Source organism: Struthio camelus, chromosome 6 (assembly GCF_040807025.1).
Source record: "Struthio camelus isolate bStrCam1 chromosome 6, bStrCam1.hap1, whole genome shotgun sequence".
NCBI classification, from domain to species: Eukaryota; Metazoa; Chordata; class Aves; order Struthioniformes; family Struthionidae; genus Struthio; species Struthio camelus.
In genome coordinates, this window is record NC_090947.1 from 2,156,245 (window position 1) to 2,182,861 (window position 26,617).

Sequence of the window (26,617 nt, forward strand, 5' to 3'; positions counted from 1 at the left end):
TTTGGGGCACTCGCCCTCTTTTTGCTCTAACATAGAGGAGCTGTGATAGATGAGTAACGGGCATATGTGCTGCAGTAAATAGTCCAAACTAAAAACCTTTTGGAGCTATGCTGATGCCTGTTGTATATTGTTCTCTATAATTACTATTGATGATGAGCAGAGCTTTTTATACTTTCTAAATATTAAATTGAGATAAATAAATGCGTAACAGGAGAACGGAAAGAGGTTATTGTCATGACTAAGCCTGTGAATGCCAACTCACCTATTGTATATGCAAAACTGAAGTGGAGAATGGAGGATTAGTAAAGCAAAAATAATTACCATGGTAGCAAATATATTTAAAACAGGTTAAACCAGCATTTGCTCATCACTTTGTGTTAAGAGCAAATTTCTAGTGATATTGGAACAGATACATACATACACACATACATACACATCTCTGTGTGTGTGTGTGTATATATATATATATATATATATTTATAGTTAAAACTATTCCTACTCAAGTAGGCAATGCTTTCATAGTTGCAACATGCCTTACAACAAAATTAATCATGCAGTAGAGACTACTATGATAGTTGAAAACTTGATTTATAGATTGAATGTGTGTTTTTATTATCTCTTTAACATAATTACCTTAATTGAGATCTGAACAGCTTTCCTTTAAGACACAGAACATTGTGCCTCTTAAAATAGTGAGCCACTCTTCTGTAGAGGTAACGCTTGCTCTGTGTGTGGTGTGTGTGTGTGTGTGTGCGTGTGTGTGTGTTAATGAAATTGCCCACAGACACACAGGCCCGCCTATGAATATCAAAAGCCAGTTCTGTAAAGTAATAAGGAGATAACGTCACAGAGTAGGATGAGGTGAAAAACAGCAAAATTCGTAATAAACCCATTTTTTGAATGCAGAGGGAAAACCCTTGTTTTGCACTCCGCAACGTATGTGCAGGTTTATTAATGATATTATCTTGTTTACCTAGCAGAGAGGCAAACTGAACCTTTGCTATGAAATGCTACCTAAAAGAACTGATGTGTTATGGCACAGTGAGCAGCCTATAAGCATATTGGAGTGCAGTGGCTAATTCTGAGATGTTTTATTGTACACCTCTACTGTCTATAGTGCATACCTCACTTATAAATTATTTTATGTTAGGAAGCACGGATACTAGCAAAAGTGCATGTAGTGCTCTTAAGCAAGCAGTTAGCCTACAGAAAGAGAGATCTGAGTCAACCTCTACAGTACAGGAGCCAGGTAAGGAAAGCAGTGCTCACCATGTCGGGTCTGAGTCCAATCTAGTTGTCTGGATACTTGAATGTTGTCAGAAGATAATGTATGGATTGCTATTTGAAATCATATTGGTTATCTTTTTAGCCAATACCCTATCTCTGATAGCCAATACCCTTATTGCCAGTAGCTGTTGTCCAATGGTGCAGTAGTATCTTGACCAATGAAGGCCTCAGTAATTTCTTGTGTTATTTAATTAATTTCTGAATGAAAACCTTCTGTTCTGATGGAGTAAAGTGTTATACTTTCCATTGTTGATTTGGCTTTTCGGCTAAGCTCCAGGCCTTATGGGTAGTTTGAAGCACAGTTGTGTAAGTTGGAGATGAATCTTTAAATGCTTGTTTTGGTTTTACTAATTGCCCCCCTCATTTGGTCCTTTGTCAGCAAAGTTTAAAAGTGCTGATTGACCTTCTGCTGTGTGTGTTAATCTACTAAACTAGTAGAACTCAGCATTTCTGCTGCAGTGGACCATCTAGTTTTATGGATGCTTGCCATGGCATGGTGGGTGAATAGATCCACTGCTATTGATCTTCTGTACATCCCCAAAGCCTCAGTTTTACACTGTATACCATAGTCTCATCACTGTTTTCAGAAGTTCTGGATGTCTTACTCCATACATTAGGCAGGCTTCTGTCTAGTAAATCTTTTTCTGCACTCTCAAAACAGTATTTCCTTTTTTTTTTTTTTTTTTTTCCTTCTTTTTCTCCTGATGATGGTGATGTCATCTGAGCTACTCTGGCTGTGGCTAGGGGCCCTTTGAATTTTTTTTTTTTTTTTTAAAAAACTTTTGTATTACATGATTACCTGCCTGCAGATAAGCTGACTTGGAAGTGCTGGGGTCAGTTCTTGGGCCAGTGCATTGGGCACCTCTGTTTTAAACAGATGTGCTCTTTCTGTATCTGTAATCTTTTTTTCTTATTGGCTCTTTCTACATTTATTCTGCTTGTATATTTTGAAGAGTGTGAGAACTGAACATATTACTCCAAGTGAAGGCATACTTTTGATTTTTATAATGATAAGACCAAAAATAAATATTCTACCCTTTCTTTATATATTGACAAATTATGTGAATATAGTCTGGAGTTTCTAACCAGGTGTTTTTTTTTCCTCCCTCTTTCCCCTTTCATCTAGTATGTATTTTTTTAGAAGCCAGCAGTGTACTTGAAAGCTTAAGTTTTCGCCTTCCAGTGCGTGTTACCTTTCTTCTGTCACTATTGTCCTGTTGTATCATGGGCAGTTAAAGATAATTAATAGATGAAATGGTCTCAAATAGTTGATCTTCTATTTTTGCTTAGAAAAAAAAACTATTTTAGATAACATCAAAAGTGAACAACAGTTGTGGACTAGGCACTTCTATGACGTTATTATGAAGTTGTGAAGTTCAGATACTGGAAATAAGCTTTACTTGCTTGAAAGTTCCTTGCATTTCATATTAAAGCCATTAGGAAAGGGAAAGCTTTTAAAACACAGTGATATGCATTCTAAATAGTGTTCAAATGAAATTACAGAATTTCATTAGACTTTATTAGCTAAATGCTGCATTGTTTCACCAGCTTATCAGGCTGATCAGTGATATCTGTAAACTGCTTCTGAACTGAAGAAGTTTGCTTGAGCTTTCAGCAACATCAGAAGTTCAATCAATGGTGATGTAAAAAGTCTTTGTAAACTTTGAAAGTTATTTATTTGCACTCCAGGTTGTTTAATAAACTAGGATAGTCCCTCAATAGTAAGAATAACATGTATTTAGGAAGTCTTTTATTCCAATTTTTTACTGTATCTTTGGTTTCATTTGACTATAAACTGTTTTGTTATAGGAATAGTGGAAAATAATAGCTTGCCAGATAAGATTTCAGAGGACAGTACTGGTAAACTGCAGGAAAAAGCAGAACCAGCACTTGCAGCAAAACAGAAAGGTAAGAAGGAAAATTTGAGCATCTCAGAATCTAACTTGAATCCATGCAGCTGAATGGTTTAAGGAGGATAATTTACATTTAATCCAATTACTCTCCCTGTATTTTAAACATAACTTGCAGTTAATGTCCTGTTTTGAAAAATATATGTTCCCTGATAAAATGGATATCTTACGTTCTTCTCTTCTTATCCTGATCAAAAGAGGCCAGTGGTTACACTGCCCCAGGGAAAATGCAAGCCTGCTGCAAATGAATCTCTTGATGACTTGTTCTGTGTAAGAATTGCATCATTGCAGGTTGCCTTTTTGTTCAAGTATTTGGGAGTCCCACTTAGTGTTTGCATTGTGCAAGATTCTGCAGGCAAATTCCATCCGTCTGTTCTTAGTTCTCCATTTTTTTTAAAGTTGTTTATGAAGCGAAATATTTGCATCCTGCTACATTATACGTGGAGTAATAGAAGCAAGTAAAGGAAGAAGAACAGAGGTTTATGCAGAAAGCTGCATTTTTGTTTTCTCCAGATCCAGATGCTTGACCTAGTTAGAACTGATACCAGGTGTGTGGGAGGTCAAAGGCTTCCCAGTCCACCTGAGGTCTTTAGGGCCTGATAGCTGTATCAGTCTAATGTTATGTAGACAGTTGACCAAGGCATTTGTATGACTCTCTATAGCTAGGAGAACTTCAAGGCCAATTCTTTTTAACCTTTTGGAGCTATCTTGTCTATTGGAATGTATCTGTAATGGAATACAATTTTACATTCCTTTGTTTCTAATCTGAATGTACATAAGAGGAACACCCCGAGGTTCGCTATTGATTTGGGACTGGATTCTCAGGTGGTATTGAAAACCCAATGCATTAATGCTTCAGTAAACCTTAGTTTTCTGTAAGCTCTTACATAAATGCGGTTGTCGTTCACACCTTTGATTTTAAATTCCAACTCTTTGAAAGCAATTGATCTAGAGAGTTGGTGACTGTCGTTGCATATAGCTAAGTCAAATGCATATTTAGGAGTAATTATCATAATTCAGTGGACCTCTCTCTTTTCTTGCAGCTTTCTTCATGCGTCTTTGAAAGATTCTGAAAGAAAAATCATTTATAATATTTAAAACAGTATTTGATGATAGAATATCTGAGTAGATACTGCTGAAGGGATTGAATGAGATATGTAAAAAGGTACAACAGATGTTTTGAGAGGCAAAGCCGTGCTGTTCTACTTTGAACTACTAAAGCACAGTAAAAAAACGTATTTAAAACAAACTTATTTGCCGGGATCTTATGTAATACTATTTCTGCAATGCATTTCAGTCATATCCTCTGTTTCTGAGCAGGGAAAGCGAGGCTTTGATCCTTTTCATTGTGCCTTTTTTTTTTTTTCTTTTGATATAACTAAGTTGAGGATTTGACCCAATATCACTTATTCTGTCTTAGTATTCTGTATAAGGAATTCTCACTGGCTAGTTCATGGTGATGCCTCCTAAGAAATATATGCTTAAAGCTTTCCAATAAGAGAATGTTGTAGCCTGAGGTCTTTGCTTATAAGAGTGAGCTAATAGATCCTTGAAATTACTTAGGTTCCCCTTTCTTTGTATGCGTGCAATGCGGTGTGTCGCTGCATTTGACCACTGTGCCAAGGAGGGAAGAACACTTCTATTTCACAGTCACTGTGCAAAGTGTAGCTCTTCATGAGACTTTTTCAGAAGCTGATAACTGTTGAATTTTCTAAAAATTGTTAAATTCTAAAAAGAGGTATTGTGTGGGATTTTGCTGGTGCTGTTTTTTTCTTTCCATTTAGGTAATTATGTCGAGGTATGCCTCCCTGGAGGAGTACTGCCTGCTTTCTTTCTTAGTTTACCTTAAAATAACCTTTGGATGTTGTCGCTCGTTCAGTTAAGACATTGCATCCGCTTACCACCCATCTGTAGGGAATCAGCCTATTTAGAAAGTATGGGCATCTTTTCTATCAGCTTGGCACTGAGGCTTGCAGAAGAGTGTCTTAAAAGAAGTCTTCCCAGTCAAGTTCTTTAAGCAGTGTGTGAATGCACGTGCTACCATGAGGGAAGGGAAAGCAAGAAGGCAGGACTACTTTTTTGCTGGTAGCGCCAGTTTATGCTAGCTGAAGTGTTTAAGAAAGTACTGAGACTTTTTAGTTTGTCATTTCCCAGGATCCTAGACTTGCAATCATCGCAAATGCTTAGGCGTTGTGTTGTTTGCCTTAAGTAGGGGTAGGTGTTACCACTTGGACTCGTGCTTACAGTCCATTTGACGTTAGATTTATACTCCAGCTAACTCCAGCGGAATTAAATGAAAACTGGGTGCTGAAGTTGCTTCGCGAACCTCCTGCAAATCACAAATCGGTGTCTTTCCACAGCAGCTGTGCTTTTGGAGTAAGCTAGTAAGACAGGAATTGGAGCTGGTTCTTTTACAGTGTTTTCAAGGGATTATGGGGTACTTGTGACTATGCAAAAAAAAAAAAGTGTATGGGGGGGAAATGAAAAAGAAAATTACATTCTGTGATCTGCTTCTGAATTTCCTTTGGACTTTTCATTTATTTACTGGTGGACTATGTAAATTCTCTTTGAGGAGAGAGCAGACCCTGTGCTTCAGTAGTTCCAAGTAGAACAGCATGGCTTTGTCTCTCAAAACATCTGTTGTACCTTTTTGCACATCTCATTCAATCCCTTCAGATATTCTGTCATCAAGAAAACCATTTTGATTACCTGCTGTCTTTTCTCTTTTTTAAAATGCTTCATTTATGATTAGTGTGTTTTGCTTAATTACTAGAACTTTAATATCTTGAGCACTGAAGTGCGAGTTTGTTGAAAAGGCTCTCTAATGTGTTTATCCCTGTTCTCCCAGTCCCAGTAGTAGTTGCCAGGTAACAAGCTGGCTGTAATTCTTGTTATGCTTAATGTCTAATTTGGTCAAATTTTTTATAAAAAATGTATGTAATTCTTCTCTGAAAAAGCAATGTATTTGTTATTTCCAGGTGACTCTGCCAGTGATTCAGGTATTGTAAAATTTATATTGATAAAGACCAGCACAGTGCATATCAGTGATAGTTGAAAACTATCTATTAGAAAAGGTAGTGCTTTTTAGTAAATAAGGCACTTCTGCAGTTTAGTGCTTTTTTTTTTCTTTATGCTATATAGTAAAGAACTTCTAAACTGTAACAAAATGTAATTTGTTGGGTAGACTTTATTCAAACAGTTTTTAGTTAAAAGAATACCAAAAAGCCACCTATGAAAATGCTTTGTACTTTGGGTTAAGTGCTTTTCAAAAAAAAAAAAAAAAGTAATAGTTCACAAGCGTTTTATGGGTTTTAACTTGAAAATGAGCAGATCCCGCGGAGAACTTCCTGCAAAATATTACAGGTAGTTAATGCAACAGCCAGTTTAATAAAACTTCCTTTTTCCGTGTTCTTAATGTCAGTACAAGATATTATTTCTCTCCTTCTGTTACTTGTTGCGTTAGTGGCTTCTGTTCATATTAAAACTGATCCATGAAACCTTTCCCCACATAGTATGAGCTAGGTAATTAGGCCATTTACAGAGAGTGAATCTGGAAATCTGCTGGGAATCTGAAATACATTAGGTTCATGAAGCTGCTCATACTTTGCTCTGTGCAAGTGTCATGGCATTGTGCTGTGATATCATCGCTTCTTTCAGTGAGGTTTTAGCGTGATTTTTTTTTTTTTTTAACGCAGAGTGATTTAATGTTTGAAGGACTCTGACGCTTGAAGGACTCTCTGCAGTTGCTGACTTTGCCTCTTGTGAGCAGTTGTTATGTGAAAGTGTGATGCATGTTGAGACATTGTGAGAGCAAGAAGTCAGCTGAGACCTTGAGTATGCCTCATACTGTCTCAGGAGCTGAATTTCTTCAGCAGTCTGCTCTCCTTGCTTATGGGTAGCTATTTTTTTTGAAAGCAAAAATAGTGATTCTTGAATTGAGTGTGTGTAGAGACAAGAGAAGACGATGCTTTCCACAAAGCTGCAGAAACCTGGCGTGTTTAAGATTAATGACAACTTTGCAGTATGAGAAGTAAAGCTGTACCATGAATAGACTGAATGTAACACACGCATCTGCCAACAAGCTGGCCAACCTAGTAAGGAGGGCTTTAAACTAGGAAAGATGGGGGAAGGAGAGAGATATACAGACCATGCAGTCAGCAAAACAGGGTTCATGTGGGGATACCTCCAGCAATTGCATGCAGCTAAGGAAGTACCTACAAGACAAGACCATGGGGAAACCTCTTGCACCCCTTCTGGGAAATCAGCATTCTCGGATACCTCCCTGAAGTACCGGTACACAAATGCATGCAGCATGGAGAATAAACAGGAGGAATTGGAGATCTGTGTGCAGTCACAGGGCTATGATCTCATTGCGATTATGGAGACATGGTGGGATTGCTCGCATGACTGGAATGCTGCAGTGGATGGCTACGAGCCCTTTGGGAAGGAAAGGCCAAGAAGGTGAGGAGGGGGAGTCACCCTTTATGTGAGAGAGCAACTGGAATGTATTGAGCTATTGGCTAGGGGTGGACGATGAGTGGGTTGAGAGCTTATGGATAAGGTTTAAGAGGGCAGGCTAACATGGGTGACTGTGTTGTAGGTGTTTGCTACACGCCACCTGATCAGGAAGAGGAAGTAGATGAGACCTTCTACAGACAGCTGGAAGTAGCCTCACAATCACAGGCCCTGGTTCTCATGGGGGACCTTAACCACCCTGATATCTGCTGGAGGAACAGCACAGCAAAGCACAAACAATCCAGGAGGTTCCTGGAGAGCACTGATGATAACTTTCTGACACAGGTGATGGAGGAGCCAATGAGGAGAGATGTGCTGCTGGACCTTGTACTAACAAACAAGGAAGGACTAGTTGGAGATGTGAAGGTTGGGAGCAGCCTTGGCTGCAGTGACCGTAAGATGGTGGAGATCAGGATCCTGTGAAGAGGAAGGAGGGCAATAAGTAGGATCACAGCCCTGGACTTCAGAGAGCTAGCTTTGGCTTTGTCAGGGACCTTCTTGGAAGAATCCCATGGGATCAGGCCCTAGAAAGAAGAGGAGTCCAAGAGAGCAAGTTAATATTTAAGGATCACCTCCTCCAAGAACGGTGCATCCCAGTGAGCAAGAAGTTGAGCAAAGGGGGCAGGAGACCTGCACGGATGAACAAGGAGCTCCTGGCAAAATGCAAATATAAGAGGGAAGCGTACAGAAGGTGGAAGCAGGGACAGGCCACTTGGGAGGAATATTAGGGATGTTGTCTGAGTATGCGGGGGACAGGACTGGGAAGGCCAAGGCCCATTTGGAGTTTAATCTGGCAAGGGATGTCAAGGACAACAAGAAGGGCTTCTTTAAATACATCAATAGCAAAAGGAAGACTAGGGAAAATGTGGGCTTGCTGCTGAATGGGGCAGAGGCCCTGGTGATAAAATATATAGAGAAAGCAGGGATACTGAATGGCTTCTTTGCTTCACTCTTTACTGCTAAGACCAGACCTTGGAGACCAGGGAGAAAGTCAAGGGAAGGTTGTCTTTTCTGGTTGCAGGCTGAGGAGGATCGGGTTAGAAATCATTTAAGCAAACTGGGCATATGCAGGTCCATGGGCCCTGATGGCATGCACCCACAAGTGCTGAGGGAGCTGGCTGATGTCATTGCTAGCCTACTCTCAATCATCTGTGAAAGGTTATGGAGATTAGGAGAGGTGCCTGAGGACTGGAAGAAAGCAAATGTCGCTCCAGTCTTCCACAAGGGCAAGAAGAAGGATCCAGGGAACTACAGACCAGTCAGCCTCACCTCCATCCCTGGAAAGGTGATGGAGCAGCTCGTTCTGGACGCCATCTCCAAGCATGTGAAGGATTAGAAGGTGATCAAGTGTAGTCAGCATGGGTTCACAAAGGGGAAATGAATGCTCAACCAACCTGATAGCCTTCTATGATGGAATGACTGGCTGGATAGATGAGGGGAGAGCAGTGGATGTTGTCTCCCTGGACTTGAGCAAGGCTTTTGACACTCTCTCCCATCACATCCTCCTAGGTAAACTCAGGAAGTGTGGGTTGGATGAGTGGACAGTGAGGTGGAATGAGAATTGGCTGGATGGCCGAGCTCAGAGGGTTGTGATCAGAGGCACAAAGTCTAGTGTGAGGCCTGTAGCTAGCGGTGTCCCCCAGGGGTCATTTCTGGGTCCAGTCTTGTTCAACTTATTCATCAAGCACCTGGATGAAGGGATAGAGCGCACCCTCAGCAAGTTTGCTGATGATACTAAACTGGGAGGAGTGGCTGACGCACCAGAAGACTGTGCTGCCATTCCGAGGGACCTGGAGAGGCTGGAGAGGTGGGCGGAGAAGAACCTCCTGAAGTTCAACAAAGGCAAGTGCAGGGTCCTGCACCTGGGGAGGAATAATCCCATGCACCAGTACAGGCTGGGGGCTGATGTGCTGGAAAGTAGCTCTGCCGAGAAGGACCTGGGAGTGCTGGTGGACACCAAGCTGACCATGAGGCGGCAACGTGCCCTTGTGGCCAAGAAGGCCGGTGGGATCCTGGGTTGCCTTAGGCAGGGTGTTGCCAGCAGGTGGAGGGAGGTGATCCTGGCCCTCTCCTCAGCCCTGGTGAGGCCCCACCTCTGGAGTACTGTGTCCAGTTCTGGGCTCCCCAGAACAAGAGAGACATGGCACTGCTGGAGGGAGTGCAGCGGAGGGCTACAGAGATGATGAAGGGACTGGAGCATCTCTCCTGTGAGGAAAGGCTGAGAGCGCTGGGCCTGTTGAGCCTGGAGAAGAGAAGACTGAGAGGCGATCTGATCAATGTGTGTAAGTGTTTGAAGGGAGTATGTAAAGAAGACAGAACCAGACTCTTCTCCATGGTGCCCAGCGACAGGACAAGAGGCAACAGCAAGAGGCACAGACTGAAACCCAGGAAGTTCCATCTGAACAGGAGGACAAACTTGTTTCCTGTGAGGGTGACTGAGCCCTGGAAGAGGTTGCCCAGAGAGGCTGTGGAGTCTCCATCCTTGGAGATACTCAAGCGCCAGCTGGATAGGGTCCTGGGCAATGTGCTCTAGATGACCCTGCTTGAGTAGACTAGTTGGACTAGATGATCTCCAGAGGGCCCTTCCAACCTCAACCATTCTGTAATTCTGTGAAACGTATTTATGTATTTTCCATTATTCTATGGTAGACTGTATGCAGATTTAGTAGACTGTATAAACATCAGTTCCTTTAAACTTAATATAGTATTCTGTAGTTTAAAATGGGAAGGACCTACCAATGCAATGACTGTTCAGACAATACACCGAAACCCATTAGGAAAGTGAAATACATTAGACTATGATGAAATGGATATTTATTTCTTTGACTAAATTTAGGCGTGTCAGAGGCCAGCTGGGTCAGCCTTTTTCTTTTAATGGTGCCATTTTTTTGAGATTTCGGAGTGTAGGGACACTGGAATGGAAGAAACATGTTAGAAGAAAAGTCTTTTCTTTGTGTGGCATTGCATGGAAGAAATACTTACTAGGAGACTATTCATCTAGGCAAGTTCTGTAAATGGGATCCAAAAATGCTGAATGCTTTTTACCTTCCAGAATGTGGAAATGCAAAAGCAGAAATTGGGAAATGATATCTTGTAATCCTGTGTATTTAGACTGTCAAGGCAAGGATGTCATCTGTTCTTTCTCTCTGCCATTACAGAGAATAATCTAAACTGAACTTAGAAGGTATGGGTTCATTTGAGGGACCAGTCAGAGTAACTTTGTGAGAAAATTGTTATCTGAGAAGAGGATAAACTGGTTCCATCTGATTTAAATAGCAAGTGGGGTCAACTCTACTGAGATTGTAACTATGAAGAGATTACAAAACAAACAATAATCCTAGAATCATAGATTGAAAAAAATTAGGAAAAAAACAATTTTAAAAGATGCAGTGTAGAGAGTATAGTCTTTAATTAGCATTGGTTTTTTTTTCCTGATTCTGTGTAATGAACAGCTTCAAACATTTTCGAAGTTACAAGGGGACATTTGCAGAACTGAGTGAGCTGGTGAAGTCATTTTTACAGTTTAGAGAATTTCACGATATTAAAAAAAATAATAATTAAGAAGGTTTAAATGCTTTTGCAGTGACCCTTTTGCATTGTGAATACTCTAGGATTTTTGAAAACTGAAAGTTGACAAGGTACTAAAATTTTATATAAGCTTATAGAAATTTATTTCTAATGAAAAAGTTTGTCATGTGATGCGTTTTGTTAGCCCATATTCAACTATAGCGCTGGTAACATTTCAAATACTGCTGAAGGCAAATGTAACTTTTCTTACTAAGTTGACAGTTAAGCCAAAATTACATGTTTGTTTCATTTAATAGACGGAGAAGCAGAGAACATAGCTCCTGAAAAGCCTGCAGCATCTGAAAATGGCAAAGTACCTAATGATCTTCCACCTCAGGTTATCCAAAGGTTTGTCCTATCCTTTGTTCTATCTGAATCAAATTATGACACATCTGGGGGAAGAAAACCATCCATTTGAAAATAACAAGGAAAGCTGGAGCAGTATGTTTCTGCTCATTATACCAAATAATAAATATTATCCCATATATGGTTCACTTTGTTCACTTTATTCACTTTCATTTCCTTTTATAAAGAAAACTTTTAAAATTGTTAAAATCTTTCTGACTTACTTTTCTTGATCCACAAAGTGCTTCGATACAATATTATTAAAATAAGAAGTACACGTGGAGACTGAAATTATGAGAGGAACATTGCATCATATACATGCATTTTGTAAGTGTGGTGTTACGGATAAGATGAACTTGCCTTTCAAGTCCAGATTTACTTTTTCTTTATCCAACAAGGCTTGTGTAATTGAATCAGGAACATCACTGATGAAAGACAAATTTTTTTGTTTACATTGCAGTGTGCATTGTTAATGTTAAACTTATTGTTAGTGCTAAATAATTGTACTGAATCCATTTTTTTTTTTCCAGTGAGACAAGTGAAAAGGTTCTTTCACAATAAAATCATAATCTTTTGACTTATGACCCAATTTCTAGATTTTGTTCTACTATGAAAGCAAGTATTGTTGTTATACTGGATTATACACTGGGCTGTTTTTAGTGTTGTTTTTATGCATTGGCTGAGTTGCTCGGTTTGTTCATAAGTATGTATCTGTTCCTTGGGGGACATGTGAGGCTTCGTATTATAGTATATGTGAAAAGACCTCTTCATTTATTGCAGACAAATTCCTCGTCCTGGCAGCGCAAGACCAGCACCACCACGAATAAAACATCAAGAAAGCCCAGAGGCCTTACTTCCAAAAAGGTAAGGACAGGTGTGAGAGATGCAGAGCAGATAATTCTAGCTCTCATGCCATGGTATTTTCAGATCTTCTGTGTGTTACCTGCTGCTGAACAGTACTAGGATAGATTGACCCACTGCTCATTGATTCAGACTGGAAAATTCAATCCTGCTTTACTGGTTTTATTGTTTCCGCAAATACAGTGCGTTATCTACAAGTTACAGTTTGTCATGACTTTTGGGAATTCAAAAATAAAATTTAACTTTCCTGCCATTGTGAGCTCTGAAACAGAAAAGCATATAGAATGATAATCAAAACTACTTCTAGAAGAGATTTGTAAAACATGCAAATGCATGTTATATGCTCCAAAAAGGCTGAAACGCTTTCAGAGCTGGGCTGTGACTGAAAATGACAGAATTTGGTGTGCTTTTTGGGAGGGAGAGGGAACTGCTGTCTTTTCTGTTTTGGGTATGTGGACCCCTCTTAAATCCCTTAAATAGGGTTTCATGTTCACTGTATGTCTTTCAGGAATAGCAGTGGTAAAACAGTCTCAAATTTGATCACAGACGACCAAAATTCTGATGATAACGATGACCAGTTTGTGGTGGAGGCAGCACTGCCGTTGCCAGAAATGCCAGAGATGGAAACGGTCTGTTAATGTTGCAAGTTGTAGCACCTTTTTTAGACAGCATTCGTTGTCTATTACTTATTTGTTTAGCTGTTTTCTAGCTGAATGTTTTTTGAGAACTTATATATTAAAGCAATGCCAACTTTTTGCAACTAAAGCTCTCTTCATGTGTGTGTAGGAGCCAGAAGTGGAGCTGATTGAACATGAAAAGCATGGTATGTTTTCTTTTTCGTTTATGTTTTGTTTTTATATTAAAAAAACTCCCACAACTTTAAACCAAGTGTTGAGCATTGAAAAAGTGCTGAATAAAGTAGCAAAATACAGCCTCAAAAAAAATAGAAATTATTCAGGAAAAATAGTCCTACTTGGCTGAGCTGCAGGATTTGAAATTGATGTTGAATATACATTTCCTAATGTCTGTAGGGTTTAAAATGCTGCATGAAACCGCTAAATTGATTTTTCTTACTGTCAGGTACCCCTAGTCAGCTCTTAGATATGAGATGAGATTGGCTGTTCAAGGCAAGTTGTACAAGAGCTTCCAGAAAAACTTATGGACCAGTTCTTAACAATATTTATGCTTGCTTATGACCTCAAATCTCTGATGCAGAGGCTTCAAGCTGTTATGGTCACACTGGATGTGATTCGAACAGACGTGTTTCTCAGATACGCCTCCACAGCCAAAAATTTTTGGTAAAGGAAGACCGCACTGAGTTCAGATGATTCTAACGTATATCATGGGCAGTTCTGAATCCTTTCAAAAGAGGAGTGCAAAGGAAAAGCCTTTGCTATAGCTCCTGAGTCTGTTTTATACCAAAAGACATTCTATAGACTATACTGTTTGGTACAGTTTGATTTAAAGGGGAAAATAGATCATATAATAAGTACCTTGTAACTGAATAATATAGGTGCATAATAGAATGCAGTTAATGTTGCTCTAAAAATTAAAAAAAGGAGTTGGGTTTTGATTTTATTGTCTGAATGTTTAGAACAGTATTTCATTGCCAGCCAAAGCTGAAAAATATACTGATTTTCACCAGGTGGGCTTGTGAAAAGAATCCTAGAAACAAAGAAAGATTATGAGGCATGTCAAAAATCATCAAAGACTGCAGAGAAGGTAAGACACTAATGGCCTTGCAAGAATTGTGAAATTAAATATTTTAATAATGACCTTTTTTCCTCCACCTTAACTGTTTTTTTCCATTTTTTTGTCAAACTTTCCTCTTTGATCTGTTACGCTTTTTTTTTCTTTGCATTTGTCTCTCAGATAGTGTTAAGTTTTCTGTGTTCTGTCTTTTATTGTTTGTACTATGGTTTTTTTTTATTGGTGCTGTGGGTGTGGTTTTTTTTTTTTTTTTTAATATATATATTTCAGAGCATTTTTTTGAGAAGTCTTCTTTAGCCTACCCTTTTTTCTGGAATGAAGTCTGATTTCTAAAGGGTCTATGGATGGTAAGAAAAGCAGATCTGTGGTCGATAGCATTACATCTATCCCTCCAGGACAAATGTCCAGTGATCACAAACCGAAAACAATCTCAATGTTCTGCTGTCACAACTGGAGAGCCTTTGCTCTTTCAACTTTGCAAACTTTTGTTACAAGTAGCAGCGAAGGCCAGAACATTTTAGATTGATTTTTTTTTTTTTTCAGATCCATTGGCTGTTTGAAAGGTTTCTAAATCATTCACTAGTTTGATGTGTTGATGAAGAGGCAATGAGGAAAGTAGTGCAGAGCGCTCTTTTAAAGATGTAGACAAGTACATAAAGTTTTGGGAAGGCAAGTGTTTTTCACAAACTTTTGAATCTTTATACCCAATCTCATGACTGTTTATCTGTCTCTCGTGTGTGTGTGTGTGTGTGTGTGTTAGGTCAGTGTTGTATGTTTTTACGGCTACGTTTTTTTGGTAGTGATCTATAATTTTACATACAACACATTTTTTTTTTTTAAGTTGCTGAAACTCAGATCTCAAGAGTCAAGCTTCTCACAAAGTGCTGGGCATTGAGCTTTATCAGATAGTTGTCTGACATCACTGGCAGATTTTGAAACCTTGACCGCTTGACTGCCTCTTTTTGCATTACCAGATACAATTATTTGGCAATGAGTAATGATATTATGAGATTATTAGCAAAGCTCAGAGAGGAAAAAAATGTCCCTGAGGGACTAAAACCATGGTAGACAGTCTTAGTAGACAGTTTTTTAAAAACTGATTTTTATCTAAAGCTTGCATGACTTTAATGGCCTATAGCATTCTGCAGCAAAAGTGACACGATGTTAACTTTTAGGATTGGAATTTTGGGAGGGTAAAATCAACAGTCTCTTGCCTTCAACAGAGACGCTCCCGTATGCTTTCCCGTTTAGTGGTAAAAGGGTTATGCTGTCACAGAGACCAGCCTTTTCATTCCTTCCCTAACAAGCTGAGAAAGGAAGGCAGATCAGGCCCTTGAGGGAGTATCTTCCTATCTGCAGTTCGGAACTGTCTGAGATCCAGGCTCGCTCAGCTTGAAAATAATTCCTTTCACATATTGCAAGAGCTGATGTGAAGAAAATGAATGTCTCCTAAAATAGGAAAATACCGTCAGTTTTCCTGCTGATAGTATGTTCTGAATAGACACAGTTTTATCCAACTCGCTGAATTACACAGTTTGTTACAAATGCGCAACTTGAACGATCTGTTTACTGATTATGGAAAAATTATTGGCTCTTCCTCACGAATAAGTCTGATGTGAAAATTTGCCTGCTTGAGTAAGTTCTGTCTTTGTATAACTGTTTGGAGAAATGAAGGGTTAAAAGGTGATATTACTCTGTTTATGCAGTAGTGCTAGAGCTCACTACTGGAGTGTATGTTGAGCTGGCACTTGAGAGAACAAGAGATACAGCTGTTCCTGTTTTTATAACTAGGTGGTGCTGTTTAATCGTCAATCTTCAGATTAAATTTTGGGACGTCATTTTTAGTTCATTTACTAATTTCTTCTGCTAGTACATAATTGTACTTTAGGCTATGCTGCTCCGTAAGTTGACAGGATACAATAAGCATCGGACATAGAAAGGGACAACGGGCAAGTTTTAACAAAATCTCATGGATTTCGTGCTCGAGAAACTTCCTTTGGTGGTTGTTCTAAATTTTTTGTTTTTTTCCCTGCATAAATGTAAACCAACTAAAACTATTCCCTTTTTCAAATGCCCGTGGACAATTGTGTCCCTTTACAATCAGCCTTTAGTCCCAGTGCACATTTTCAGTCTCTAAAACGTCCATTCAGTCCTCATTTGTCTTTTGTTGCATCTTTTGAAACACTGATCTATGTTAGCAGCACTGATAATAGACAACTCATTCTGGAAAAAAAACATGCTGACTTCCTACTCTATCACATGAGAACTTGCATGCAACTCTAAGCTGCTGGAATATCATCTGATCGCAAATCCAAGCAGCTGGCTGCTACTGTACTAGGTTTCTTTTCTGCTACTGTTTTTCAAATTATGTTGAAGAAATCGTTGTGATCCAGGGAGGAGAATCATAGTTTTCTTGAGAGCTGAAGGAAAAAACAGTGGAAAAGGTGATTTTTAAAATGCTTGGAGTTGGTGACAGGAACTTGACAGATGTAGGTCAGAAAACACAAGCTGGAGAGGTTATTGAAATCTGGGAATTTATTTTAGAGGATAAAGACACTTGTGATGCAGAAGGAAGTAAAAGCAGAAAATACATTTCCAGTGTGGTGTTGTCTCTGGAAATATTTCAGTGACTGGATATGTTGAGGCTAGCAGGTGGGTGTCTGGCATACTCACGTGGCCCTAGAGTCATGAGCATGCCTCATCTATGAGAGATGTTACAGAGATAATGAGTAAGAGAATGGCAGGATTCATTCTTGGGAGACTGCAGACCCAAAGTTTTGGGAAGAATAATTATAATTTAATATGACATAATTATGTTACTGGTCTGTGGAATGTCATTGGAAAGAGGCAGCAAAAGCAATTAAAAAGAAAGAAAAGTTTCAAGTGGTTTATTCCTGCCAAGTGCTCTTGGCAGAAAAATGGCACCATGTCCTCTTAGGTTGATGGGACTGTGAGAATTGGTCAGTGAACTCTGGCCAGTGTGCTGTGTCTAGCTCTGCAGTCTGTTGGGAAGCAGTATCAGACTGAGTTTTGGTCATTTCTCAGTTAGTTTTTTTTTTTTTATTTGATTTGTTTTCCATCAAACTCTCCAGAAGAAATATCTTCTTCATCAGTGTGCAGCAGTGTTCAAAACTGTATTATGCACTAGAGAATAAAATGTAATGGTACTTCTGTATTTTGGAATGAGATAATTTAGGAAATCATCATCTGATGAAATAAAGTTTATCCTGGTGTCTATGGGTACGTATGCATATCTTCCCTGTTTTTGTTAAACTATTCCATAGTTATAAAAGAAATGAAATATTTTCCTAACTTATATTCATTAGCCATTAAAGCCTTATTCTTCTGGCAGTTAGGATATGACTTGGAAAAATGAAAAGGGAAAAAGATATCTTTGTAGTCTGAGTGCTGGATCTTCTGGCTTTATCAAGGTGAATATTCAATAATAAACTGATGAACGAATTTACTTGATTTATTGTCGATTAGGAAACTAAAAGTTAGGTAAATTGATAAATGAGTATTTAATCAAAGCATAACACTGCTGAAATCTTGGGGATGTTTCACACCTTTGCTTCTAACTGCTGATTGCAGAGAAGCATTTGTTTGTGTTACAAATGCACATCTGAAGCCTTTTCTGTGCTGAGTTTCCCAAACACGCGTTTGCTTTTTTAAAATAAAAGTTTTTTTGTAAAGAAAAGAAAGAGAAAAGGAAAGGAAAGACCGGGACTTTCATCATGTAGATTTTGCATGTGCAGAAACTTAAAATAATATACACAATTTTCAGGTCAAACAAAGAGGTCACTCTGGAAATACACAAGATTTTTGCTGTCTTGATTAGCTGAATTCAGCCTAACAAATTCCTAAAAAGACTTCCTAAATGTATTTGTTTAGAATCTGACCCCCTTATGTTAAACAGTGGAGGAAACAGATGTTACATTTTGTATTCCACTTCATTTATTGATATGTGGAAAATGTAGGCAGGTTATTAAATAGTTTAAGCAAGTGGGATCACAGAATTCCCATCTTTGCACTACCAAATACAGTTCACAGGCTTTAAAAAAGAAGCAGCTTTGAGGTTTTGTGCTAGGAACAAGTGATGTTAAATAGCTTAGCACCTGGATAATATTAACTTTAATTACAAATATTCTAAATAAAGTTGGTACTTCTCAGTCCAGAACAAATATACTCGTTGCTGATTCTGTTTATTTAAAGTTCTTAAGGTCATGGAATTTTATATTAATCCATCAAATGAACAACAGTGGGTGTCCCCTGCCCATCGGCGCAATTAGTAATATGTAAGGCTACCCATGTGCATTCATACGTCCCACCACTCGAGTATTTTGGTGAGGCTCACTGTTCAAGCCCACAGCTTCTCTGCACCCTGCCAATTTGTGTCATAAGAAATGCTTAACGTGAGCTTTAATAGGAATTGCCTGCAGAAGGGCTTTCTTCCATGTGTGGCAGTGCTGTTTATGAAGATGTGATGTTAACACAGCGCTGTGAATAAAGTTGCAGTGGCAAATTTTTGGGGCAAGCATGGTGAACGCACAGCTCCTCTAATATATGAACAGTACCCTACCCAGCAGTCTGGTTATAGCCAGTAACCTTTTGTTCAGGCATCATGGGAGCTTCAAGTGGATGAACATGTACTTGAATATCCTTGCTGCATGCTCATCGCTGCCACCAACTTCCGCCAACACCCTGTCGTCACCACGTAGTTGTGTTGAAAGCTGTGCATGTAGGAGTTGTGTCGCTCTTGTGATGTTCCGGGTGTCATGGCTCCCGTTGCTGTTGCACGCAAAGCCACAAAGCGTTCTCTCCTGTGGGTATAGTAGAGATACAATATGAGACAGATGGGTATGTTAAACAGAAAGCTGTCTTACTGCACTTCTATATATTCTGTTATTTGCATAGCTAAGGAGGGCTGCGATGTGTCAGCTGTGTGGCAATAACGTGTGTTGTAGAAGACACAGCACAGATGATTCTTCAAGTACCTGAAGAAGCTTCTGAGTGAATTTGCCCAGGGTGTTGTTGTTCGGGGGCCCAGGCTGGTGAGAAAACAATTCCTGAGCACCAGGGACGTGCTTACAGCCGCTTCATTTTGAACGGCAAAGAGGCTGCTGTGTCGAGGAAAGGAGGGCACGACGGGCCCAAAGCTTCGGCAGCGTGAGCAGAAAAGGAAAGCTCCACCACAGAGCTGTATTACTGCAAAGGGTGGTGCGGGACTGGCACCCAGTGCGCCACGGTGGCCAAGGGAATGCTCTGCGTTGTGTTTCGTCCAGCTGCTTGGGTACCGCTAGCGCTGTCTCCCGCTGTGCCTGCGGGCAGGCTCGCCGCGCTTTGCTTAGCCTGCTGAACGTCGCGCCGAACGCGTCAGGTTTTACACGCTGACTTCTGCTCAGCGCAGAGCACCTGTGACATAAGACAGACTGGCTCACGGGGGCTGATGGGTTTTACTTCTGTAAATGCCACTTCTTTGTATAGGTATGAAATTTGAAATGAACGTTTAAAACTCCTCCCTTCCCCCAGCAATACTTTTTTTGCCTTTTGGCATCTTTCAACTCTTAAGCAGGTCAGATTGACTTTGGTAAATCTAATGGTAAAGAACAACATATCTCTTGATTCCTTGGCCTGCTGCTGAACTCAGTACCTGGCATAAGCAGAAAAAGCATCCTGTTCATTTGAAATGATTTAACATTTACTGTTTTCCTTGTGTTTCTGTGAAAGAGTTTCTTTTGATAATCCCTAGTGTATAGTTACAATCTACTTAAAATGCAGGCTCTGGAAAAACCAGGAAAAGAAAACACCATTTATGATCAAAAAATATTTGCTACAAGAAAAAAAAAAAACCCTACATTGTTGGTTTTGCTTTGAATGGCTAAAAATTATTTGTCCAAAATGAGGTTTCTGTCCTGCCCTTGCTATAGAAAGGGGTAGGAGGGAAATGGTATAGCTCAATAAAACTGTGATTACTTGGGTCTGTTTTCATAATGGTACATAATACATTAGTTAAAAGGGGCTGTAGAAACTGTTAACTCTTTGATGTATGTTTGTTCTCATTTGATTCGTATTTAAAAACTGTTAATTTAAAAAAAAAGTACCATTGATGGAAATGAAGGAGAAGCTATATAAAAGTAGTCAAATATTGATTCTAGAAATAAACCTTTCAAACAGTTTAAAAATCATATCACCTCTTTAACTTTGCAGACGTCAGGCGTTTCAAATGCGTTCAACAGCGTGGCTGTCAGAAGTGGATGTCTTGTGAATGATGCATTGCATAGAGCTGGGTGCGCTCTAATATTTATACTAATTGCTTGAGCAAGGGGAAGTTAAACATAAGTAAATTCTGGTGGTTTGGGGGGCCTCGATGATAATTTCCCCTTTATTAATTAAAAAGCAAGCTTTTGCTTTTTGATTTCTCAAATCCTTGCATCCAAGTGCATATTGTGTTCACTTTGGACTGAGGTAATGGGAAAGGCAGACTTTTTCGCAGGAATCCAAAATAAACATTTATCTTGGTGCCTTACAAAAAACACGAAGGAAAGGAAGCATGTTGGGCCTACAGAAGTGATATTGTCTTTTATACAGGGATAACTGATTGGGTTTTGTGAAAGGAGAGGTCATTGAGGTGTATGATCTAATTAAATAGACTGGAATATTCCAAATTCTGGCATTTTTCTTAAAACTGGATATATCCTGTTACATGTTTGTGCAGAATGAGCAAAGGTGGCATGCAGGACTCTTACCACCCACGTTGCTTGTTTTAATAAACCATCTGCCATAATTCATGCATGTTAAAGTGTCCCATGCAAATTTTAACCCATAACTGTAACGACGAAATAGAGAACAGCAATGTGACTTTTTTTTCTTATTTACTAACACGCTTTAAATACATCCCACTGATTCATGGGAAATATTTCGCCACATTTTATTTCCGCTTGAACTTTCCGAGCAGCTGTGTGTTTTAGTGTGGGATATTTCAAGTTGTTAACTGGCTCTGTAGTTTTAAAATAGCCCATTGCCCTTTACTCGTTTACTGAACTGTGGATTTTTTGTTTCTGTTTTATTTGCATGCTGCATTTGCTAGTGTTGAGAAGCGTGGCTGCTAGGCCTGCCGAGGTATCAGGGAGGTCACTTCAGGATTGCAAGACTGTAAAACCGTGAGCTCAGCATTTGTAAAATAAACGTGAAGTATTCTTCATGTTTTCGCACACATAGCTAGACCCTCAGATAACTGACTGGCTGGATTTTCTTGCTTCGGAGATGGTTGTATTTGCAACAAATTCCGTCGCTCTTGGCCCCGAGTTCTTATAATGGTTGGGGTGAGGAAAGCGGTAAGGAGATGGTGCGTTTAAGAGGAGAGGAAAAACAAGGCAGTGGGACTTTTTTTCTGGGAAGCTCTTGAATATTGTATAACCCTGCTCTGCTGCTGAACTGAAGATAATGTTCTTTAGAGATAACCTCTCAGTTACATGTGGAACATATGGTATCATGGATTAAAACTTTCCTAAGGCCTTGGTGGAGCATATAACAAAGCAAGAACTTTACTAGGAAAACCTAATTAGACTAGAGAAAGTGAGCAAAAAAGATTTGACTCTGGAACAGTGTAGTTCTGTTACTATGTCTTTACTAGGTGTAACAAGGCAGGCACTAGGGCAAAAAAAATTCCCGGGAGGGAAACTGTCAACCCTAGGAGATATGCCGAGCCCCAGTCGATGCGTGGGGTGCAGAACTCTGCTCTGCAATCTGGGCCTTCGGGGACACCTGTGCCAAAGATCCAAGCGGGTTGCAAGACCGAGAGGGAAAGGGTGCCGACAAAGTTGTTGGGAACGCTGTTGGGTTATTTTGCCCGCCGCTTTGCCAAAGAAGCGATTCAGGAGAGAATATGTTCCCAACCCTCAGTGGCTGTGTTGCCAAGTGGGGTCCTCCCGGCTCGCGGAGGATGCAAAGAGTCGGAAAGCAGTGCTTTCGTCTTTGCCTTGTAAAGGAGAGCAAACACACGGATGGCTCCAGAAAGTGTCTGAATACCGTGCTGTGTGTAACGTGGTTTAATGAAACACCTGCTCCTGTGAGAGAGGTATGGGTCGAGCGAGAAGGAATTAAGATGAGTGTTATTTTTAACAGTTTAGCCAGCACTTGTGAATTGACTTAGGAAGCAAGGTCACAAGTTCAGCAGCATTTGTCACTTCAGCCCGGTTCCTAATTAAACAAATTTAAACTTACAAAATCACATTGCGCTCAGAAGTCCCACGGTTTTCCTGCACTCTGTGTGTTTGTGTGTGTGTGTGTGTGTGTGGTAAAACACAAGCTTCAGACGTAAGTAAATCTCAGCCTTCAAATCTTTAGAAGTTTTTTTCTAAAATCTATATCTGAGTTCATCGGTAAGCCAAGGGCTGCTGAAATGTGTTTGGCAGTAGTCCCTGCTGCCTCCAAACACAGCTGAACAAACAGCCCACAGCTTGCACAGGAAGACAGGCCAATTGGGTAGGAGGGCAGTAGGGGACAGCGTGGTCGATTTTTGTGTCCCAGGGAGAGAGGAGCACACTGCCACCTCTGTGTTTATGTAGCCGATAGGAACCGTGTTTAGTAATTGGTTGATCCTGTGGCTGAGGTGGTAAAGAAAGACCTTTCTAGTTTTCCGGCATACATTAAATAACTGAGATGACTTTAAATAAACTTTACTGAAAAGCTTGTGCGTCTTAAAGAAAAACTCCTTTTGAGGATTAGATCCGTACGGATCTTGGAAGGAAAGAAAGAAAAGGTTATTTTTGTTAATGGGGGAGAAAAAGCAGTTGGCTTTTCTGTTACGGTGATTGTTGTTTACTGGGAAGGCTTTGCTGGAATAAAATTATTACAGAATATTAGAGATAAGGCGTCATTTTGCTCTTAGTGATTTAGCCATTTGAGCAAATACAGTGAAAGTATTTGACATGAAGTAAGCTAGGAGTCTTCAAGCGATTGACCGCAGAGACTCTGCTGGCTGCACATGAGGGAAGTGTGCACAAGAGCAAATTATTTTTGCGTAGTGCCGTTTATTGAGGCCACATCTGCAGCCTGCATGATTTTTACAACCACTGTCAACAGACCTACAAGGAATGGAATAACCGCCATCTATTTTTGTTATGCAACTTTAAGTGCTATTATTAGAGCCAGCATTAGGAGATGGAATTCCATATATAGATAGTGGAGAGATGAACGGAGCGATTCAGGCAACTTCAGTGATATGCTGAAAGGAGGTTATACCCTTGAGCATCCACTGTCACTCTAGAGTAGCAGGAGAACACTGTCTCAACCAGGTCCAATGAATGCTTATGGTGCCTAACATGGTAGCCTGACATCATGAGCTGTGATGCCTCTGCTTCTCCAAAAATAGTGCCTTCCAGAAATCATAATCCTCTTCCTCTAGAGTTTAGCGTGACCTTTTTTAGGGTTGTTATGCAATGTGAATTGCAACACTACTGACTTAAATGCCAAATCCACTGACAGAAGAGGTTCTTGTGCAGAGCTCTGAACAGGCTCAGCCAGTCTTGTCTTGTCCCAGTCTTGCCTCTAGTCTTGTCCCGTTAGAGTATCCAGCCCAAATGCACAGTGGGAGGATGGGTGGATGTGCGTATTTGATGAACACAATGAACCTGCCGACAGGCAGTAGCAGTTCACAGAGGTGCTGGGGTGGGGAGGCAGGTGAATTGGCCAAGTGTGGAGCTGCACCTGCTCAGCCCCAGACAGAGACCATCCGACCTCAGCTAGGTGTTTCTCTGGCCACGTGTTCTGTAGCTGGTCTGGTTCTGTAGCTGGTCCTCCTCCTTAGAGCAAGTCTGTCTCCTTTCTGTGGCTTACCTCTCAAGCCATGTGGTAGGAACAGGGAATGTGGCACTTGATTCTTGTTACTCTGGTTGTTTCTGTGCTGTCGATAATTTCAGCAGTGATTACACTTGACATTAGAGACTGACATAAGGTGTTTTACTGGGTGCTTACTTTGTACTTGCTCTGTAACTGTTGTCTTCAAGTGCCATGTGGCCCCTGAGGAACTCAACCATGAATAAGGATCGCATATAGATGGGTTTGCTTCAGAGCAGCAGCTTGATAACAAAGGTATTGTTGAGTATTGCATAGGTGTCGAGGGTTTCTGTTTAATGCTGGCACATTATGCCACAAAAATTTGCCTTTCCGGGTGTAGAAATGCATTGAAGTAATTTACGAACAAAGAGGAGGTTTTCTTCCCACCGCCCATTGGTTTGGGAAAGATCATGCTGAAAACATCAGAGTAGTGAGGTCACTTACAGGATCAAATTAATTGTACTTTTATGCACTCCTGATCTGAAAAGCAGTTTAATACTGCTACTGCTCTTACACAGCTATGTGCTAAGCAGACACTAACAGATGCTTTTCCTAATTTTGATGCTTTCCTTATTCATCCTTTCTATTAGGAGAAACCCTCTGTGTCAGAAGCAGCTAGGAAGAAAGAGAGAGACTTAGTAGCCAAAGAAATTGAGAAACTGCAGGTCTCTATTCAGACACTGTGCCGGAGTTCCCTTCCACTTGGCAAGATCATGGATTACATTCAGGAGGACATGGATGCCATGAAGAACGAATTGCAGATGTGGCGACACGAGAACAGACAGCTTGCAGAAGCTCTGCAGAAAGAACAGAGGTGAGTGTGTTCAGGGAAAGTTTGATTTTTTTTTTTTTTCTTTTTTTTCTTTCCTCTTCAGGCAAGTTTCTGTTTTGGGGAGAAGGGAGAGGTTTACTCACTTTTAAAAATGAATTTGTCATCTGTCATGTTTGCTTTGTCTTTTTTTTTTTTTCCTGAAGTGTTCAATTCCTAAAGGAATTTCACATAATGTATGTGACAGCAGAGATACAAATGTTTGTGTGAGATGAGAGGACTTCATGTTTTGTTTTGTCCTTTTCATGAATGTATAAGGAGTAATGAGGGGGAATACCTCAGTAGAAAAGCTAGGTTTGGAATGGGGACTAGCGGTGGATTCCTAAATCACAACCTACTCTCTTGCAGCCACAGAGATTACGTGCCATAGAATTCTATGCATTCTGTAGCGATATTAATAGCATGTATTGCAGTGAGCTTATGATTAAAACACAACATTGGAAAGCCAGGAGACTGAAGGTGACAAATATAGTTTAAGAAACAAGGAGGTCAAACCTAGGAAGGGCTTCCTTAAGCCTTGCTTACCTCACTAGCGTGTCTTTTTATTCTCCTTGGACATGGAAATTCCCTCCAATTGTATGTCCTTCGATCTTAAATAAGAGCTAGATGTCTATCTTCTTGTATTAATAATCAATCTGGATAGTTTTGCTGCTCTCTGAAATGACGTGCTTGATTTATACAGATGAAAGTATGCCACTGAGTGGAATTCTTAACCAAGTGCTGTCTTGGTAGGCAGTAACGTGCTAAAAGTTAGAAATTTGGTGGCTTAGTCCACAGGCTGGGGTGGGAAGCAGGACTTTGGTTCACATAGAAGTTATAGTAATGCTAATTCCTTGTAGCACCTTCCCTATATAGCATCTTCTGCCCAAAAACCTTGGGAAATTTTTAAATTCTGGTTGACCCCAGAACACAACACCCCTGCAAAGAGAAAGGAAATGGTGCTTGACTTTATTTTATGGTTGGAGAAACTGAGGCATTGACTCACTTACCTTTGCACAGAAAGTCCTAACCACCTGGCAAAAGAAAATGAGGCTCAGGACTTCCCCCAGTCTTGTGCTTACTCGGTGGGTCTACTTTGGCCTTGCTAAACAAGTCATTTGCCCTTCAGCTGGTTTCTCTGCACTGTGACTGTACGTGCTTAGCTGGCTTCTTGTGTCTCCTAATTTCCCAGACAGATTGTGCTCTGGACAAGACTGTAGCCTTGATGTTGGTGCAGAAGGAGAGAGAGGGTGGGAGAAAGGAACTGGCCAGCTGATGTTGTCTGGGGATTTATGTCAAACCAAGCTTTGGACAGCTGTTTCATGAGAGACTGCAGACAGACTAACATCTCTTCATCAGAGTCTTTCAGTTCCCTTCAACAAGCTAAGACTGCAGCACTTCACAAGATTTAGTATGAAATCCTAATCAGATCATTGTAATGCTATGGCATGTCAAATCCTTCAGGAAAGAATTACACAGTATCAAACATGAAGAAGACAATGTTTCCCATATGTAGTAGAATTTGGACGCATGTCTCTGTTTTCTTTGCTTCTGTGAAAGACAATTGAAGGATCCCATTGGGAAAATGTTAGTGCAATTTCCAGTGGTACTTTTCTGTGATTTATTCTAATGTGGTAGAAAGGAAGGGAAAGCTAAATGGTTCTGAGATGTAGACCTTAGCTAATGAGTCCTCAAAGTAACTGAGTTAATTCAGAATGACAGTACGGGTAGTTCAGTCCATCACTTCCCTCGCTGTTAGGCGTTGCTGTAGATCAGT

The 26,617-nt window shown here is 40.2% G+C and overlaps 1 protein-coding gene across 15 annotated transcripts in view; it reads left to right on the forward strand.

Annotated features, from left to right (window-relative positions):
* Positions 1–26,617, forward strand: part of TRAF3IP1 (TRAF3 interacting protein 1) — a 75,499-nt gene that overhangs the window by 23,237 nt on the left and 25,645 nt on the right. For 4 of the 15 annotated variants that reach the window (XM_068947730.1, XM_068947740.1, XM_068947731.1 and 1 more), the window contains exons 8-16: positions 1,151–1,249; positions 3,097–3,195; positions 6,176–6,196; positions 11,537–11,627; positions 12,405–12,488; positions 12,994–13,114; positions 13,272–13,308; positions 14,131–14,207; positions 24,623–24,846. In XM_068947730.1, coding sequence (XP_068803831.1) covers positions 1,151–1,249; positions 3,097–3,195; positions 6,176–6,196; positions 11,537–11,627; positions 12,405–12,488; positions 12,994–13,114; positions 13,272–13,308; positions 14,131–14,207; positions 24,623–24,846 — 853 coding nt within the window. The remainder of the gene's footprint in view (positions 1–1,150; positions 1,250–3,096; positions 3,196–6,175; positions 6,197–11,536; positions 11,628–12,404; positions 12,489–12,993; positions 13,115–13,271; positions 13,309–14,130; positions 14,208–24,622; positions 24,847–26,617) is intronic. The other 11 variants (XM_068947736.1, XM_068947743.1, XM_068947738.1 and 8 more) reach the window with 4 other exon arrangements.